The following is an 18,620-nucleotide window of genomic DNA, read 5'->3' as shown; positions in this document are numbered from 1 at the left end:
GTGTGTGTGTGTGTGTGTGTGTGTGTCTATTTCTTTAGTAAGGGGAAATGGATACGTTTTAGAACACGGATCATAGAAAATTATTTAAAACCTCGTGCTATCCATCCGTTCATTGCTATTGCCCCCTTGTGTTACATCCTACAGAGCCAAAATTACTCCTTCGCAGCAGGTGAGTTTTATTTATTTATTTATTTTTGGAAAGAAATAAAAAAATACAGTTAAGGAGCGCCCTCTGCTGCTAGTATGAGGTATGTGCAAGCAAAGGCGTAGGGTGGACTGGAAAAACCTTTGTCATTTTCCACCCCTCATCCTATTACTGTAAAGTTGAGCGTGTTTTGTCTGCCTGCATCTTTGTATTTAGGATATCAAATACTGGTATTGATCACAGTTCATATGCATGACTGTGCTTGAAAAATAAAATGAAGCAGTGTGTGGCCAGGCATCCTTTCCACAGGCGCATGTGGGAAACTTGCCTCTAGTCTGGGATGGAAGCCACAGGCTGAGGAACCTGTTCTTTGTGACTGCTTCTCTGAGGCAGGGTTGGCTGGAGGCCTTTGCCCAAAGCAAGAATCTGATTCTTGTAGCTGAATGCCAGATTTTCTTCCCTGCTCACCAGTTGGCTAATGAGCTATCTGGTTTTATGCTTTCATTAAAAAAAAAGAAGAAAAAGAAAAGAAAAAAAGTTAGAGTTATGGGAAATGAAAAAAAATTCACTTTATCCTCAGTGTAGTTTGAAAACCAAAACTTCCAGGCTCTTTAATAACTGCTTAAATACTGAACTGTGTGGCATAATCTCTACCTGCAAGCCATCTTGCTTTTTAGCAGGAGGGAAAACATGAACTAAAACAATGTTAGAACTTGAAATATGATGCCACCCCACCCAACAAAAGCAGAAGGGTGCAGGGCCAGGTGAGGCTACACTGGCCCCACTCCAGAAGCCACCATGTCTCCCAGCACCTTCTGGGTGGCGTGGGGAGTGGGGCTACAGATTGGCCAGGGAAGAACGCTGGTCACATGAGCGCATGTTGGACAGATGTGGAAATACTGGGGTCTTCCAAAGTCAAGGCCACTATAATCATTCTGGAACTGACGTGGGGTTGGTCCACCAGGAAAATCTGGAGTGCATGTGTGGGTCAGGTCAAGTCACCCACCCATTTGGGCTGCAGCACCCACAAGGCCATGCAGGGCTGGATGTGGGCCTGGTGGGGAAACTGTGGGCATGCTCCGGCTAGGCTACAATTGTAGGTGAACATGAGAGCCAGGGCTGGGGGGCAGGCCAGGTTGGATAAGGTGGCAGCACCCATGGGTGCACATGAGAGCCAGATTTGATGCAGGATAGGCCAGGCCAGGCCACAGCACCTGTTGTCATACACAAAAACCAGGACTCAGGTTAGGTTCGGTGGGGTTTATTGGGAAGGTCACCCTAACTAGGCACCCACCTGTGCGTGAAGGCTGGACTGAGCTAGGCCACAGCACCTGCCAGTTCGCAGGAGAGATGGGGCTGGGGTAGAACTGACCAGGCAGCTGGTGTAGGTGACAGACTGAACCTGACACTGCGAGATCTTGCACCTTCTGGTTCATGACCCAAATCCTCCAGCAGCCAGGGTTGCGCTGGTCTGAGGTCAGGAGCCGGGATTTCAAAGCTGGATCATCCTCCTGGGTGGCAGGGACCTGTGTGCTTCAGCTGTCATCTGCCATGCAGGGTTTGCATCAGCAGGAAACTGGCTTGGAAAAGGAGTCAGGGCTCCAGCCTAGCAGGTGTCCAGAGCTACAGCTTCCTGACACCAGATGCATGTCCCTGCTGCAGGCTACTTCATCCAATCGAGTGGAAACAGTGTGTTATCTACTCTGTAGAGATTGTGAGGACGAAAGCTTTTCCTCTGCTTATCTCTTAGAACAATGATGGCATATAGCAACCGATATAACAGATATCTGCACACTTCTGACCTTCTTAGCACATCATAACCTTTTGCCATATTTGCTTCATTTTAATTTGATGTGATATTTTATTTGAGAAAGATAAAGAGACAGTCAAAGGAACAGAGAGCTCCCATCTGCTGGCTTACTGCTCGGATGTCTGGTGGCAGGACTGATATGGCCGGGCTGGAGCTCGGAGCCAGGCACGCTGCCGAGCGCGCCGTCCAGGTCTCTCCCACACAGGCGGCAGGAATCCACCTGCTTGCCCCAGCGCCGCTGCCTCCCGGGTCCACAGTAGCCAGAAGCTGGAGTCAGGTGCCAACCCAGGCACTCTGAGATGGGTGGTGGGCGTCTTCATCAGCCGACCAAGTGGCCGCTCTGGCTTCATTTCTTCCAGAGTGGAGCAAAGCACTGCAGGCACAGCGGAGGCTTCCTTTTCCTCAGCCTCAGAGTGACGGCCGTCTTGACTTTGGTGTGAGGCCCTGCTGTCATGTTCTGTCCTTGTGCTGGCGGGTACCTGAGGCAAGACACTGTCTCTGCGTGCTTCTGTGCTAACCTGCCCGTCATTCTGTGACTGTTCCACTTAACATTGTGCTTTAAGGTTTCCCCGAGTTGACCTGTATGGACTCGGTTCTCCTGTTGGCTTTGTATGAACACACCAGCATCTTGTTCAGCCCTTCTCCCGGTGGGCATCCGCGTGGGTGTCCATTTTCCATCTTACAAACAGCACCACTTCCTGGACAGCCTCCTGAAGTCCTTCCTGACTTGCTTTTGTTAGAGGGAAAGGCTTAGGGTTACTGAGTCAGATTTTTTTTTTATTTTATTTTAACATGTGTATGAGTCTTTTTAAGCTTTTCTACTTCTTGAGTGATGTTTTTGTTATTTGTTTTCCTAGAAAAATTGTTCAGGTGTATTGCCATAACGTTGTTTCTAACAGGATCATTACTTTTCCTAATGTTTATTCTTGCTTTTTTCCCCTCCTCAGAATCCTGTTTTCCTAAACAAAAGTCTCTTTTTTGTTTCCAAAGAACCTTTAGCTTTCTTTAAAAAAAAATGTTTTTCAATCAATTTATTAGAGAGGGAGAGCTTCGGTCTGCTAGTTCCTTCCCCAAATGCCTGCCAACGCTCAGTCTGAGCCAGGCAGAGGCAAGGAGCCAGAACTCCAGCCAGGTCCCACCCGGGATGGCAGGGACCCAGTTCCTTGGGCCATCCCCTGCTGTCTGCCTTTAGCAGGAATCTGGGATCAGGTGTAGTGTTGGACTTCAAACCCAGCCACTCCAGGATGAGATGCCCGCGTTCCCAGCTGGCATCTTACCCTCCAGGCCGAGTGCCCTCCCTCTGCCACGCTGGTAGCTTCAGGTTGTACAGGGAGAAGGTGTCCGCGCAGGCAGGTCACACTTCCTTCCCCAAATACCTCGCACTGCTGTCCAGGATTGAACGTGACCTTGAAGATCTCGGAGTCCAGTCTGATGTAACTTTTCTCGGAACGGTGCCTTGGTCTTTTTGCCCAGATGGTTGAAGGACTGTTGGCTTTTGAAGCCCAGTGACCATCAGCAGGATGTGTTCGGGGTTACTCATCTCATTTTTACTGGCGTGCTCTGTGTCCTTTTGATCTGTAAATTAGAATGTTCCTTCATTTGTGTGGAGTTTCCTTGAACTGTACTTCGAGGGCTTTTCTTTTCTACTTTACTCTGTTTTCTCTCCTGTTGACCTGCTGAGTGGCATCTGACCTGTGTGTTTGTCAGTTGACCCAGCGGCCCTCTCAGTCTGGCTCATCTCCCATTTTACTCCACTCACCTTCCCAGTCCTGACCTGACACCCTAGGCTTGTGTTTTTCTTTTTCTGCCCTGCTCCCCCCCCCCCATTTGTAATGTGACTTTTACTTCTGGGGCTTTTTTTTTCTTTTGTTAGTTCTGTTAGCTCATTTTGTATTCTATTCTCCATCATTTCTTCTTTTTTGGAAATATTTTTAATAAAATACATAATTCTGTAAATATATATATATATATACATTAAAACATTGTATTGATTTGAGAGGCGGAGAGAGTGGTGCTGGGGGAATGGTCAGAGAGAGGTCTTCCATCTACTGGTTCACTCTACAAGTGGCTGCGACACCTAGGGCTGGATCAGGACAAAGCCAGGAGCCGGGAACTCCATCTGGGTTTCCCACATGGGTGGCAAGGGCACAGGTGTTTGGGTCATCTTCCTCTACGCTCCAAGGGAGCTGGATTGGAAGCAAAGGGGCTGGGGCTGCCCTAGTGTTCTGGTGCGGGCTGCCAGTGTCCCAGGCGGTAGCTTAGCTCCCTACGCCACACCAGCCCTTGACTTGTTGCTTTAACCATTTCCATAGCCTCTTTGAAATCATGGGGTAAGACCTGGCACGGTAGCCTAGCGGCTGGAGTCCTCACTGGGCTCCCATATGGGCACCAGTTCTAATCCCAGCAGCTCCACTTCCCATCCAGCTTCCTGCTTGCAGCCTGGGAAAGCAGTCAAGGACAGCCCAAAGCTTTGGGATCCTGCACCTGCATGGGAGACCCGGAGGAGGCTCCAGGCTCCTGGCTTCAGATTGGCTCAGCTCCAGCTATTACAGTCACTTGGGGAGTGAACCGTCGGATGGAAGATCTTGCTCTCTGTCCTCCTCTCTGTACAAAAAAAAAAAAAATCATGGGCTGATACCCGTGCCCCTCAGCCATACATGCCCCCTGTCGCCCTGGACCGGGCTGCATGCCGGCAGACACCTGCCTCCATGCCGGCAGACACCTGCCTCCATGCCGGCAGACACCTGCCTCCATCCTGACTCTTCTTTGTGGTCAGTTTAGCAGCTTGTCCTTGTGCTTAGGGTTGCGCTCACGCCTTTGTCTACCTGGGCAGAGTCCCTGTTTCCTTCCTGTTACTGTGTTGTCTCAGGGATCACGAAATAAATGGTGAATTTGTTGTTTCCAATAATGTTCTTATTTAAACATTTTGGTTTGAAAACCGAAGCCACCTCTTGAGAGAGAGAGAGAGGGGTTGTGTTCTCAGCAGGAGCGGAAGCCACAGGAACCTCAGGCTACAAGTGGAAAGGGCAAGCTGAGTGCTCACAGCTGGAGCAGCTCTCCCGCAGCACAGAGGCTGTGGTCAAATCCAGGGCCAACTGCGTCCCCAGCCTGAGTTCTCTCATCATAGAACTTTCTCTTAAGTGGGGGGTGTTTCTCGGGTGTTCCTTCTTGTGGACATTTTTCTTTCTAGTAACTGTTTTTTTCTTTAATCTTCTGGTTTGCAGTGTGACAAGTACAAGACTGGAGTCATTGATGGGCCTGCGTGTAACAGCCTGTGCGTCACAGAAACTCTCTACTTTGGAAAATGCTTATCCACCAAGCCCAGCAACCAGGTATGCACGTGGGGGAGACCTCTTCCAGAATGGTTGCATACTCCAGTGGTAAAGGAAGCTAAAACCAGGAGCTAGGAGCTTCATGCGAGTCTCTAATGTGGGTGCTGGTGCCCAAGCACATGGGCCGTCCCCTGCTGCTTTCCCAGGCATATTAACAGAGAGCTAGGTTGGAATTGAAGCAGCTGGGATTCGAACCAGTGGCCATGTGGATGTCAGCATTGTAGGGAATGTCTTTACTTGGCTTCGCCACAGTGCCAGGCCTTAAAAAGAATTCTTGAACCAGAGCCTTGTAAACTTGTTATGGAAAAAATATATATACACAAATAGTAAAGGGAGCAGGAATGAAAGAGGTCAAATTAGAAGAATTAATGGGGGCCTGGCGCAATAGCATAGTGGTTAATGTCCTTGCCTTGCACGCACCAGGATCCCATATGGGTGCCGGTTCTAATCCCGGCAGCTCCACTTCCCATCCAGCTCCCTGCTTGTGGCCTGGGAAAGCAATTGAGGACGGCCCAAAGCCTTGGGACCCTGCACCCTTGTGGGAGACGTGGAAGAGTCTCCTGGCTCCTGCCTTTGGATCAGCTCAGCTCCAGTCGTTGCGGCCGCTTGGGGAGTGAACCATTGGATGGAAGATCTTCTCTGTCTCTCCTCCTCTTTGTATATATACCTTTCCAATAAAAATAAATAAATCTTTAAAAAAAAAAAAGAATTAACGGGATGGAAAGCAGAGCAGACAGGAGTAATTGCAAAACTTTCTAAGGGATTCCTTTTGAGCGGGGATGTGTATTATGACCAGGTTCTTTGCCAAACCATGAAAGCAACATCTTCCAAAAACCCACCATTGACTTTAATCTAATTTCCCTAAGGTGCAAGTTACTGAAAGTGAAGTCATATAATAATAAACATTCATGATAAACCAGAAAAAAAACTTGTTATGTGTCCTTTCAATGTGTATGATTTGAGACTTTCACTCAACAGATACTAGGTCCCATTCCCAACAGCTCGCGGACCCTGTCTTAGATGCTAGAACACAGTAGTGGTTAAGGCAGGCTGAGTACGGCGACCCTTTGGTGTCTGCCATTATGCCCCAGGAGCCCAGCGAGGTGTCCCTGAGAGGAGACCTGTGGGGAAGGCTGTGGGAGGTGACAGCTGAAAGTGTACCTGAATGGGGAGCCGAACTGCAGGCTGGGCCTGGAGTAGGAATGGGCTCGGTCAGATGCCCGGCAGCCAAGACACCTGTAACATCAGTGTCAGTAAAGCAGCCAGACTGGAGCTGAAAGAACCGGCGAGATGCCCAAGGCACTAGGAGGCTGGGGGGGGTGTGTGTGTGGGTGTGTGCGTGCGTGCGCGTGCGCACTTTTAACTTTCATGTTTTTGTTTGAAAGGCAGAGTTACAGAGAAGAGGCACCACACAGAGGACAGAGATCTTCCATCCACTGGTTCACTCCCCAAATGACCACTATGGCCGGAGCTGCGCTTCCTTCCACCACGAACCCCTGTGTAGCTGGGCTCCTGGGACTCACACGGGAGACACAGTAAATTTCTGACTCCCACCTTTGGCATTTGGGGAGTGAACTGGTGAATGGGAATGCTTTCTCTCTATCTGTCCCTCTCTGCCCTGAAGTAGAATTTCCTGAAAGAAGAGAGGACTGTGGGCCCAGTGCTGTGGCCTAACGGCTAAAGTCCTCGGCTTGAACGCACTGGGATCTCATATGGGCACCGGTTCTAATCCCAGCAGCACCACTTCCCATTCCACTCCGTGCTTGTGGCCTGGAAAAGCAGCCAAGGACGCCCCAAAGCCTTGGGACCCTGCACCCATGTGGGAGACCCAGAGGAGGCTCCTGGCTCCTGGCTTCAGTTCTGCTCAATTCCAGCCATTGTGGCTGTTTGGGGTGTGAATCAAGGGACAGAGGATCTTCCTCTCTGTCTCTATTTCTCTCTGTATGTCTAACTTTCCAAAAATAATAAAATGAATCTTAAAAAAAAAGTCTTAAACTAAAGAAGCTAGCATTGTGGCATTGCATTGTAAGCTCTGCCTGGGATGCCAGCATCCTGTATGGGTGCCTGCTTGAACCTCAACTTTTTCACTTCCGATCCAGCTCCCTCCTAATATTGTGGAAAAGCAGCAGAGAATGGCCCAAGTGCTTGGACCCTGCACCCTCGTGGGAAACCCAGAAGAAGCTCCGGGTGCCTGTGTTTTGGGTCTTCTTTTTTTTAATGATTTATTATTATTTTTTTTTAATTTATTGGAAAGCCAGATTCACATAGAGGAGAGAAAGATCCCCCCATCTGCTGATACACTCCCACATGACTGCAATAGCCAGAGCTGAACCGATCAGGAGCCAGGAGCCGCACCCCCCCCAGGTCCCAAGGCTTTGGGTCATCCCCCACTGCCTTCCCAGGCCACAGACGGAGCTGGAAGGGAAGTGGAACATCCGGGACATGAACCAGCACCAACATGGGATCCTGGTGCTTGTAAGGCGAGAATCTAGCCACTAGGCTATCACACCCGGGCCCCTGATTTTGACCAGACCCAGCCCTGACCATTATGGTGAACTCAAAAATATAGTGCTGTGTTTTTTGTAGTTTTCTACTAAGTGCAACTTGTCATTCTTTCCCATGTAGATGTATTTAGGGATTTGGGATAACCTACCCGGTGTTGTGAAATGTCAAATGGAACAAGCACTTCATGTGGATTTTGGAACTGAATTGGAACCTAGGAAAGAAATTGTGCTATTTGATAAGCCAACAAGGGGAACTACTGTACAGAAATTCAAAGAAATGGTCTACAGCCTGTTCAAGGTAAGCACAGCTGTTCACACATTACTATGTGAAGGATACTATCCCTCAGGAACCGACCAAACCTCATCCAGAAACGGTAAAATGTGACACTCTCACCTCAGCAGGCACTGCATCTCAAAGAGATAAAAAGAAAAAAATACATGTTGGAAGATGGTTAATTATGGCAGCCAAAAAAAAAAATGTCCAGTTATGAGACAGTTTGAGTAACTGGTTAGATTACTGTAGTCTGATACCCAAAAGGTGAGATGATGGGGGGAGCGAGCGGTTAAGGGGGACACTTGGTGTTGTGGCACAGCCGTATCAGGCCACCAGTGTGTGTCTGGCTGTTGTTTCCAGTGCAACTTCACACTAATGTACCTAGGAAAGCAACTGGCAATGCCTCAAGTGACATAACAGTCAGGGCAGTGGGGAAGCAGGGAAAGGGAATAGGGAAGGGGTGTGATGAGGCCCAAGCCAGAAACCTGAAACTCCATCCAGGTCTCCCATGTGGGTGGCAGGTACTGAAGTACTCGAGCCAACACCTGCTGCGTCCCAGGGTGCGCCCTAGCAAGCTGGATTGGAAGCGGAGTCAGGGCTCAGTCCCAGGCTCAGTCCCAGGGAACCTAGGCATCCCAGAAGGCATCTTAACTGTGCCAAATGCCCATCCCTACAACATGGTTCTGAGCTGCTTAGGAAACATGGTGATGCAAAGTGTTACAGTTACCCAGTAGCACCCAAGTCCCATACTTGAGTGCTTTGAGTCCCAGCTCCTCTGTTTCCAGTGCTGCTTCCTGCTAATGTGCACAGTGATACAGCAGACTGCTTGGGTCCCTGCCACCCCTAGGGAAGACCTAGCTGGAGTCCCTGCCTCTGGTTTCGGCCTGGCCCCTCCTTGGCTGCTGCAGACCTGCACGCAGTGAGCCAGCAGGTGGAAGATCTCTGCCTTTTTACAGAAAGGATTACTAGCTTGGGGAAGATGCTCAGAAAGACCCTTCAGGTACATGGTATTGTTCATTTCTTCCCTATAATTCCTGACAGGCAAAGCTGGGTGACCAAGGAAACCTCTCCGAACTGGTGAACCTCATCCTGACGGTGGCTGATGGAGACAAAGATGGCCAGGTGTCCCTGGGAGAAGCCAAGTCAGCCTGGGCTCTTCTTCAGCTAAATGAATTTCTTCTCATGGTGATACTTCAGGATAAAGAGCATACCCCCAAGCTAATGGGATTCTGTGGTGACCTCTATGTGATGGAAAGTGTCGAATATACCTCTCTGTATGGAATCAACCTTCCCTGGGTCATTGAACTCTTTATTCCATCTGGGTTCAGAAGGACCATGGACCAGCTGTTCACACCATCGTGGCCAAGAAAGGCTAAAATAGCCATAGGCCTTCTCGAGTTCGTGGAAGATGTTTTCCATGGTCCTTATGGAAATTTCCTCATGTGTGATACTAGTGCCAAAAACCTAGGATATAATGACAAGTATGATTTGAAAATGGTAGACATGAGAAAAATTGTGCCAGAGACAAACCTGAAAGAACTGATCAAGGATCGCCACTGTGAGTCCGATTCGGACTGTGTCTATGGCACAGACTGTAGAACTAGCTGTGACCAGAGTACAATGAAGTGTACTTCAGAGGTGATACAGCCGAACTTGGCAAAAGCCTGTCAGCTGCTCAAAGACTACCTGCTGCGTGGTGCTCCCGGGGAAATACGTGAAGAGTTAGAGAAACAGCTTTACTCTTGTATTGCTCTCAAAGTCACAGCCAACCAGATGGAAATGGAACATTCTTTGATACTAAATAACCTAAAGACATTATTATGGAAGAAAATTTCCTACACAAATGACTCTTAGTTCATTTGGACACTGTTGCCATTGTGGGAAACACACCACTTCTGAATGGTTTTGAACATTTAAAAAAAATTGCTTCTAATTCAGAGGTCGCCCCCCTGCCCAGGCTGAATATGTGGTTACTGAAGGGTGGGTGTTAGATCACCAAGTCCAAGGTCGACCTTACGCCTTTCAGAAGCTGTTACTGCAGTCCCCAGTACTCACTGTGTTAGCTATCGACTAATGACTGAAACAACGCTGTGAAAAGCCTCCTTCCATAAACATCAAGTGTTTTGTAGATTTGTTAGCCAAAAGACCATTGCTGGAAACATTTGCATTGAAGCTGCTGTTTTAAAAAATTTATAAACAAATGTACTAATGTCTTAGCATGGTAAAGTTTGCACATTAACAGAAATTAAAACTGCGAAACAGGTAAATTAAAAGTACTCCTTTATAAACAGATGTTAATAGCATGATTTATTATTCTGGATTTTTCCATGATTTTAAGCTCAAGCTAGTGTTCTACTTGATATACAATTACCCATTTTGGGGGCTGAAATGTAATCTTTCATTATCCTACACTTGAAGGGTGTTTTACTGTCAACTACCTGAACTCTTCAAAACTTGACATCCAAGATCACCGACCCAGCTCAGATCCATTACCAATTTGAGCTACGGGAATGTGCAAGGTTGAACTAAAAAGACTTATAATTTTCCACTTCCAAACTGTATTTCCTGTGGAACAAAGGGCTAGTTCTTAAAGTGGGATGTAAATTTATTCAGCTCATATTTCTATTCCTGCCAACTTGATATGCTCCTTTCCCAGGCAGGTCCTGGCAGGCACCTGTCAACATCTTCACCAACTCCAACATCTCTTGGAGCTTTGAATGGGTCAGGGTCAAGGTGTCCAGTCTACATCACCGTCCAGCCCATAATTCCCTCCAAAGCCATGGGCTAAGCGCCAGTGTTGTATGCCTTAGGTTTGTACATTGAGGGTACTCTTTCTTCCCAACTAACCATCTGGTCGCAATAAATGAATGGAAGAAACATTTCCAAATGATCGTTGGTCTGTTGCACTTCGTAAAATCTGAGACAGTTACTTCCTGTCAGGAAGAACAGAAGCCCAAGAAATAGGTGCCAATATTATGGGAGTCACAGCCAATGTTTTCTGTTTCCTTGAACAGAACTGCCAACTCCGCTTCTATATGCACCTGAGGGTGCCTCCTATAGTTTCACAACAAGAGCGCAACACAGAAGAGTTGCTGTGTCAATAAGTTTATTATCTATCAGGAAAATCTTCATAGGAAACGTTTGGTTTAGCTCTCAGCAGCCCGCTCCTGAGCGCGCAGGAAGCTCGCCTTCTTTTGGGCTACCCGATCTTTCTTCTGGGCAAGGGACATCTTGGGACGGTTCCACCTAAAAGGCAAAGTAGAAATTAAGAAAACAGCAATATTTTAAATGCACACATTAGGAAGACATGACATTTCATCTCAACTGAAAACGAGACTCCAATATCAGATGAAGGTTGAATAATTCAAGTTCTAATGAATATACTTATCTGTCATCTTTTCCCAAGCCAATTTCTGTGATGGTGCCCTGCTCACATGTGGCCAAAGAACCTAACGACTTGTTAACAAGTTAGCGTAGAGGACCATTAAGTATCACTTATTCCATCCACGGACTGGAACAGAGATTGACAAAAGTCAACTTCTCTTGCAGGAGCCAGGGGCACTGACACTGTCCTGGGGTAGCCCGGGCCACCTCAGCAGCTTCCGAGGCTCACACGGTGCTAGCCCCACAATTACTTTAGCAAACCTGGTTCCCCTCGCTTCTGCCACAGGACGCAGAGCTAGTGATCGAGTTTGCACACCGTGGAGACTGACCCTCAGGGTGAAATGCCTCTTCCTGAGAAGGCAGCAGCAAGGCACATACCTCTTCTTCTTCACCTCTCTCTTGGGCTTCTTCTCATACACTGGATTCTCTCGTATTGCCGCGTGGGCTTTCTTATACATCTCCTCCATCTGAAACAAAGGCAAGCAAACAGTACTTGTTTCATTTCATATGCCCTACATTCATGTACAGCATTCTACCCACTCCATTTATTCTGTCCCTCCCTAAGCTAGACGCTCAAAAGGAACTAAATCAATATTGGTCAGCTTGCCAATGTTTACCTTATGCAATGTAAATTATCTTATTCAAGAAAATATGCTTGGTTTTCCAGTGGAACTCCTCAAGTCTGAGGACAAAATACCTTTTTTGGGCAAATGTACAACAATGAGCTTCCCACTAAAAATAATAGTAAAAAAAAAAAGCTTTCACCCAAGTGAGGGTGTGTGCCAAAAAAACGGTACAGTGAATGGGACCGGAACAGTCACAACCCTGCTGAAGACACCTAACCAGCCCACATCCCCGCCCCGTCTGATCTCTTATCTTTCACTCCCACTAGTCACTAGTATCTGGAAACCTATCTCAGTTAGTCATCTAAGAATGTCAAGCTAACCCGCATCCACTCATTTCAGTGACCAGGGCTGAATCTGTGGCACAAGGTAAGCCACCACCTGCAGTGCTGGCTTCCCACATGAGTACTGGAGCCAAGTCCCCTCTGTACCACTTCTGATCCAGCTTCCAGGTAGAGTGCCTAAGAAAGCAATGGGGAATGGCTCAAGTCCTTGGGCCCCTGTACCCAGAAAGGAGAACCAGAAGAAAACTCCTGTCTAGTTTGGGTTGATGCAGCCATTTGAGGGTAAACCAATGGATGCAAGACCTCTTTTCTAACTCTCAAAATTAAGTAGGAACCACCACTGCATTTAGCAGACCATCCCATGACTTTAAGTAGTCATTATGTATCTCAACAACCCAAGGGACACGCAGGAAATTCAACTACGTGTGGTGATTAGGTGATGCCATCTGGGTCAAGCGGATTTCCTGATAGCAGACACAGGGGAAGCCTGCAGAGAATATCGGAGGTAATAGGAGGAAACAGACCATGGCAGATAAACATTAATGATGTAGCTGAAAAGCAGTCTACCTGTAGCATAGCCTAAGGAAAAACAAGCACCTGTAACCACAGTGTCAGAGAGTTTGGGACATTACTGACAGATAATTACTCTGAATTGACAGTTCACGTGGCTTGTGGTCTACATTTTTCACCCAAATTTCAAAACTGGTACCTTCAGTTACAAACAGAAGTGGCCCCCAAGGTTTAAGTTCGGCTCTAAGGGTTCACTGTTCACAACCCTGGGCCTGGTGCAGTAGCTTAGTGGCTCAAGTCCTCGCCTAGAATGCACCTAAATCCCATTTGGGCACCAGTTCGCATTCCAATTGCTCCACTTCCTATCCAGCTACCCACTTGTGGTCAGTCAAGGATGGAAGATCTTTCTCTATCTCTCCTCTCTGTAAATCTGACTTTCCAATGATTAGTTAATTAACTAATTAATAAAAAGGCCAAAGCATCAAAGGCACAACAACCAGGGCTCAAAGCTTGCCATTAGTCCCGACAGCATGTGCAGTGTAGCTCATCACTCACCCGCCCTACGTGACCTGCTAAGCAGGCTCTTGCCTGTCACCTTCATTGTAAACCAAGAACAGCTCAGGCCAGCGTAGCTATTAACCCACCCAGTTTCAACTTCTGAAACAAAACACACCTAAAAATGGAACCCTACAACAGCAATACAATCTGTTCTAAATGAACCCGCACAGCCATTTTTAGGTAAATTGTTTACCATGTCTGGAGTCACATTGTTCTTTATGTATTGAGAGAATTGCTTCTTGTAGGCATCTTCATCTTCTTCCATTAGGTAGCGCATGTAGTCTGCAACATTCTGCCCCATGATGTGCTTCCGATGTACTTCCGCATTAAACTCCTTGCTTTCAGAATCGTAGCCAGGGAATCGTTTGGTACTAAAATAAATTTTTCATGTTTTAGTATACCCTGATAGAAACTAGTCCCCCAGTAGGAATTCACGTCAGTAGCTGCTATCAGTCCCGTCTTGAAACAATTGTTGCATCATATGCAGCCGAAGGACCAACTGCGGACAGCTCAGTTACTGGGATATCATCACTCAGCAGCTCATCTTTGAATCCCAATGGGGAAGGAAAGCCACACCACAACCACCTCAAAAATCCACTTCGGTGACTCTGCATCCCACAAAGGTCCTGCAGCTCCCCACCTCCTCCCTCAGGTCCCAGGACTTCTCGGTTGCGCCTCCGAGTACATGGGGACTTGGCCAAGGTGTCAGAGCAAAACCACCCAAGCAGTGTTCTTGGTACATGCAGGCCTCATTCCTGTCTCTAACTGGAAGGAATTGATCACTACACAGCAAATGACCACCTGCCACCCACATGGGAGAGCAGGATGGGACCGAGTTCCAGGCTCCTGGAGCCTACACCAGCTCGGGCTATCGCAGGCATTTTCAGTGAACCAGTGAACCTTGTGGACACATAAACATATACATGTTTTCAACAAAAAATTGTTAGTTGAACCTAAAGAATTGGTAACTTGCACTTATTTTAGCTTCAAGTTTAGAAGTTTTTAAATAAGGCTTCTCAAACTTTTTGTTCTAGGACTCATTCTTCTATAATACAACAAATCCTTTTACTTTGAACGAAAAAAACAAAATGTACATGTGTGGGGCCAGAGCTATGACTCAACAAGCTAATCCTCTGTCTGCAACTGCTGGCATCCCATGGTCGCAAGTTCATATCCCAGTTGTGCCACTTCCCATCCAGCTCCCTGCTTGCGGCCTAGGAAAGCAGTGAATGATGGTCCAAAACCTTGGGACCCTGCACCCATGTGACAGATCTGGAAGAAGCTCCTGGCTGCTGACCGGCTTAGCTACAGCTGTTGCGGTCACTTGCGGAGTGAACCAGAGGATCTCTCCGTAAATCTGCCTTTCCAACAAAAATAAATCTTAAAGAAGTCGAGGTCCATGAAGATGGTGCTGCTCGCTTTTACCAACATGAAGTCAAATGCAAAGGAGAGTGGCCTGCACCTCAGCTCCTCAGCCCTAGAGAAGTCCTCTACCTTCTGTCCTGCCCTGTCAGGCTCCTATGCAGAGTCCCTAGCGTACAGCCACTCTGCTTCACTCAGCAATTTCCGCAAGTCACCTGGCGGGGGTGGGGGGTCTGGAACGCTAATACTACCTGTGAGGGATGGACAGGCCTCCGTCCACAGCTCCCTTCAGGGCTCCAAACACTTTATTGCCAGTGGTAGTTCTGGCAAGGCCTGCATCCAGATAGCAGGTGAAGGCACCAGGCTGGCCGTCAATGCTTTCCACATTGTATTCGTCTCCAGTCACCTCCACTTGGCCCTCATAGATCTTGTCCATGCCAAACCTATTCAGAAGCTGGCAACAAAGAAGCCAATGTAAATACCTGCTGGATTTTATGCTTAATCTACATTTTCATAGTGACATTTGATCACAACAATGCAACTTCTAAGAATCAAAGGACAACGCATCAAGACTGAACTTAATCTCCTGGGCTGCAGGACAGCTCTTGTGGATGCACTCTCCACCTGCACTGCTACTCTGGGACACTTTGCTTGTTAGATCATCCTGCTATGGTCTTACCACAGCAGAGCTGCTGCACCAGGTTGCTGTGATATACAATGACAATGCTTTCTGCCTTACACCAAAGTGAAGACGGGGGTCCTCAACACTAGTGTAGTCTTATTTTAACTGCAAAGGTAAAGTAAAAGCATATTTTCATGCCCTACCTGCAATATGAAACACGGACGTCTCATGGAAAAAGGATTAAAGTGAAAGTGGACCTTTCCATCAATGTCCCTCTTGCCTAGGCCAAGGCTTAGGACACCGCTTCACGATGGTCAAAATGTACAGATCATGTGACCGTCTATAGGTCCCAAGGGTCTGGAGGAGAGCCCTTCTAAGCCTGCATAAAAACTAATGTAGGCTGATGAAGATGTACACCTCTGGACAGCAAGCCGGCACTGTCCAGTTAAGTAGCAGTCAGTGGCTTTACAAACACCAGTTCAGCTTCCCTCACCAGAGAGCACAAGGCAGGAAACCCTATCGGACAGGCTGGCCTAGCTACAGCCAAACAGGCAGAAAATGGCAAGATAAACTGCTTCCCTAGATGATTAGAACACAGTGCATCACTTAAACTCATATACACCCGTTCCTGCTGAGGCCCTTGTAAGCCCCAGTTGCCAAGATCTTTAGGACAAACCACCCCCAGTGAGGCACTCCAGCTCATACATACCCTGCGAGCCAGCAGCAGGCCAGTACAATAGGCTGCAGCATAATTGGTCAGGCCAACCTTCACACCGTACTTTGGCAGTTCGTGTGCATAAGCTGCACAGACTATCATATCCCCTTCGATCCGGGCATAAGCAATCTATGGGAAGAAAAACCAACTTAAGGAACCTGCTGCTCACAGGATTAAAACCACAAAAACCGGATGAACACAGCTCTGACTCGGCGAATTACACAGCAGAGTGGTAATAACTACAGCTGTAAAAGGCACTGGCTATCAATGTACTTGCAACTTTTCATGTAGTTGTTCCAACTGCTCAGAAGACCCTTAGCTCAGCCAGCAGAACAGGCACCTTAGAAACGAGCATTCAATGAAGCCCCAGGTGCCTGAGGATTGATCTAGAATCTGAGTATGAAGGCAGACAGTCTTGTCAATCAATCAACAGATATCTAGAGCAAGTATACCCGTCGCCACACTCAACCGCAACGTGTGTTCTACCGGTACAAAACAGACCAGGTTCCCGGGAGCAAGCTGCCACCTGGCAAAATCTGCCATTTTATTCAACCCAGAGGCAATTCAAGCAAGTGGAAACGAGAGCCACCTCCTTTAACCCTCGTTACTGCCCACCCTTCTACGGCCCTATAAGGCAGCACAGCAGGAATCAGGACTCAGCCCCTGACAAACTCTCACTCTCCTGGGATCGGATGGGTTTCTCTTTTCTCCAGGTTATCCAGCTCCAAACCCAAGAGCTCACTCAAGGAGGCCGCCGGAGTCCTGAGCTCTATGCCTCTTCCGTCTCAACTTCCCGAATCAAGGGCTGAGGGTCTGCCACCCATTTCTTTTGGCTTAGGAAACAATTTACCTGGCAAATGATATCTCTGTTAGTTACACGAACGATCATCCTGTATTTGGGTGTGTTGTACTTATTCTTATCCTGGATCACCAAGCGTTTCCGAGCATAGTAATCAGTTTTGCCCTCTGAAAAGAAACAACACAACAGATCAGGAAGGCCCACTCCTCCCTGCAAAACAGACTGTTAACAGTCGGGGAAAAAAAGCAATCTTACCTCGACGTCGTCTAAATTTCACTTGGTATCTCTTAAAGTAGGCCTTGTTCTTGACAACTTTAACAAACCCCTTAGAGCAAAACAAAAACAGAAGGCCAATGTTTTAGCTTACGATACTTACGAGCAAAACATGCAACAAAGTAACACTCAAACCTCAAGTGCCAGTCCAGACTAACTGCCATGCTGTGTCAAACCCACTTCTACTTCCCATCTGTCACACGGAGGGATCCTTCAATCGCACACAGCAATCACTGGCCAAAGTGAAGCACACAGAGCGCATGTGCCAACTATCAGATTCACCTCGCTTCTAAGTGTTTCAGTGTCCACTCACAAAAATCCCTGCACTTGCTCCGGGTCCAACATCAACGCCTCAACTACTTCTCAATTTTTCCAAAAATCCTTTCTTCACCTGCCACCACACTTGACAGACACCAGCACTTTTACCAATGATTCCTCTCCGACGGAGCACTGCCCCAGCACTGCCTCCGGGACCCCATTCCGGCTGCGATGCTTTAACGGAGCACTGTCCCAGGACCCCATCCTGGCTGCCATGAGCGACGCGCCGAGGCAGGCGCCCTTCCGGAACCCGGGGGCATCCAAGCTCCACACACATTCTAGGCTTAAAAAGCCACTTCCTGGGCCTCCGGGACCAGGCTTTCCCAAACACGAGCCACTACGGCCTCTGTCCTGGAAAACCTGCCCAGGAAGAGGTGGAACCGGAGCGCAGGACCCGGCATCCCCAGCTAGCCTGCGGCCAACCGCACGCGCCCTTCCAGCAGCCGGCCCGGGGGACCCCTCAGACAAGCCGGCCCTAGCCCCACACACGGCCTAACAAACCCATGCCCCGCTCCCGAACCCGCCGCCCCAGCTTCCCGGCTCCCCTCCTTCGCCACCCCCTCCCCCAAGCCCGGCTCAGCACTGGGCGGCAGCCATTAAGGCCACGCTGGGAGCGAGCGGCAGAGCGGGGCAGAGCGGGCAATCTGCCGCCATCCGATCCCTACGCTGCGCAGGAGGGGCCCCCAGCCAGCGTTCGGGAGAGGAGAAGGAGCTCCCTGTGCATCCAGACCCTCAAGACTGAGAGGGTCACTCACCATCCTGCCGAACAGAGACCCGCGACCGCGGCTCCACACGGACCTGCAGCGGGGGGGAAAAAGGCCGTCTCTCGTGCGCAGGCGCAGTATGTAGCACCGACGATTACGCGAGCGACGTAGGGAAGAGAGCGGCTGCGAGCGGCTGCGTGCGCGTCGTGTCTCCCCCTGCTGGCTGGAGGGCGAATGCAGGCCTCTGCCCCGGTCCTAGGCCATGGCCTGCAGTCCCTGAGGAGACTCGACGCACATGGCCCGCGCTGGGTGCACGGTGCTCCGGAAGCAGGATTTAGCAGAGGCCTTCACTTTCTCTGTGAGAATATCTGTTTCATAACAAACATTGGTTAGGTAAGCAGGG

General features: G+C 48.6%; 2 protein-coding genes and 2 non-coding genes across 4 annotated transcripts in view; 1 reads left to right on the top strand and 3 right to left on the bottom strand.

Annotated features, from left to right (window-relative positions):
* DIPK1A (divergent protein kinase domain 1A) overlaps positions 1–10,355 on the top strand; it is a 119,188-nt gene extending 108,833 nt beyond the window's left edge. The window contains exons 3-5 of the mRNA XM_058659212.1: positions 5,180–5,287; positions 7,913–8,089; positions 9,107–10,355. Of these exons, the coding sequence (XP_058515195.1) occupies positions 5,180–5,287; positions 7,913–8,089; positions 9,107–9,919 (1,098 nt within the window). The 3' untranslated portion in view covers positions 9,920–10,355. The remainder of the gene's footprint in view (positions 1–5,179; positions 5,288–7,912; positions 8,090–9,106) is intronic.
* Positions 10,356–11,154: 799 nt separating this feature from the next.
* Positions 11,155–18,415, bottom strand: RPL5 (ribosomal protein L5). The gene is made up of 8 exons (XM_058659223.1): positions 18,269–18,415; positions 17,178–17,247; positions 16,974–17,089; positions 16,118–16,252; positions 15,038–15,240; positions 13,618–13,795; positions 11,828–11,916; positions 11,155–11,311 (listed from the first exon to the last, which is right to left on the bottom strand). The coding sequence occupies exons 1-8, from the start codon at positions 18,269–18,271 to the stop codon at positions 11,212–11,214; spliced, it is 894 nt and encodes a 297-aa protein (XP_058515206.1). The 5' UTR covers positions 18,272–18,415; the 3' UTR covers positions 11,155–11,211.
* LOC118758732 (small nucleolar RNA SNORA66) lies at positions 11,631–11,763 on the bottom strand. The gene has a single exon (XR_004995815.1). It is a non-coding gene; the product is annotated as a small nucleolar RNA SNORA66 (small nucleolar RNA).
* Positions 13,867–13,961, bottom strand: LOC118758728 (small nucleolar RNA SNORD21). The gene has a single exon (XR_004995811.2). It is a non-coding gene; the product is annotated as a small nucleolar RNA SNORD21 (small nucleolar RNA).
* Positions 18,416–18,620: the final 205 nt, after the last annotated feature.

The sequence above is a fragment of the Ochotona princeps genome, chromosome 2 (assembly GCF_030435755.1).
Source record: "Ochotona princeps isolate mOchPri1 chromosome 2, mOchPri1.hap1, whole genome shotgun sequence".
Lineage (NCBI taxonomy): Eukaryota > Metazoa > Chordata > Mammalia > Lagomorpha > Ochotonidae > Ochotona > Ochotona princeps.
This window is presented reverse-complemented; position numbering and strand designations above follow the sequence as displayed.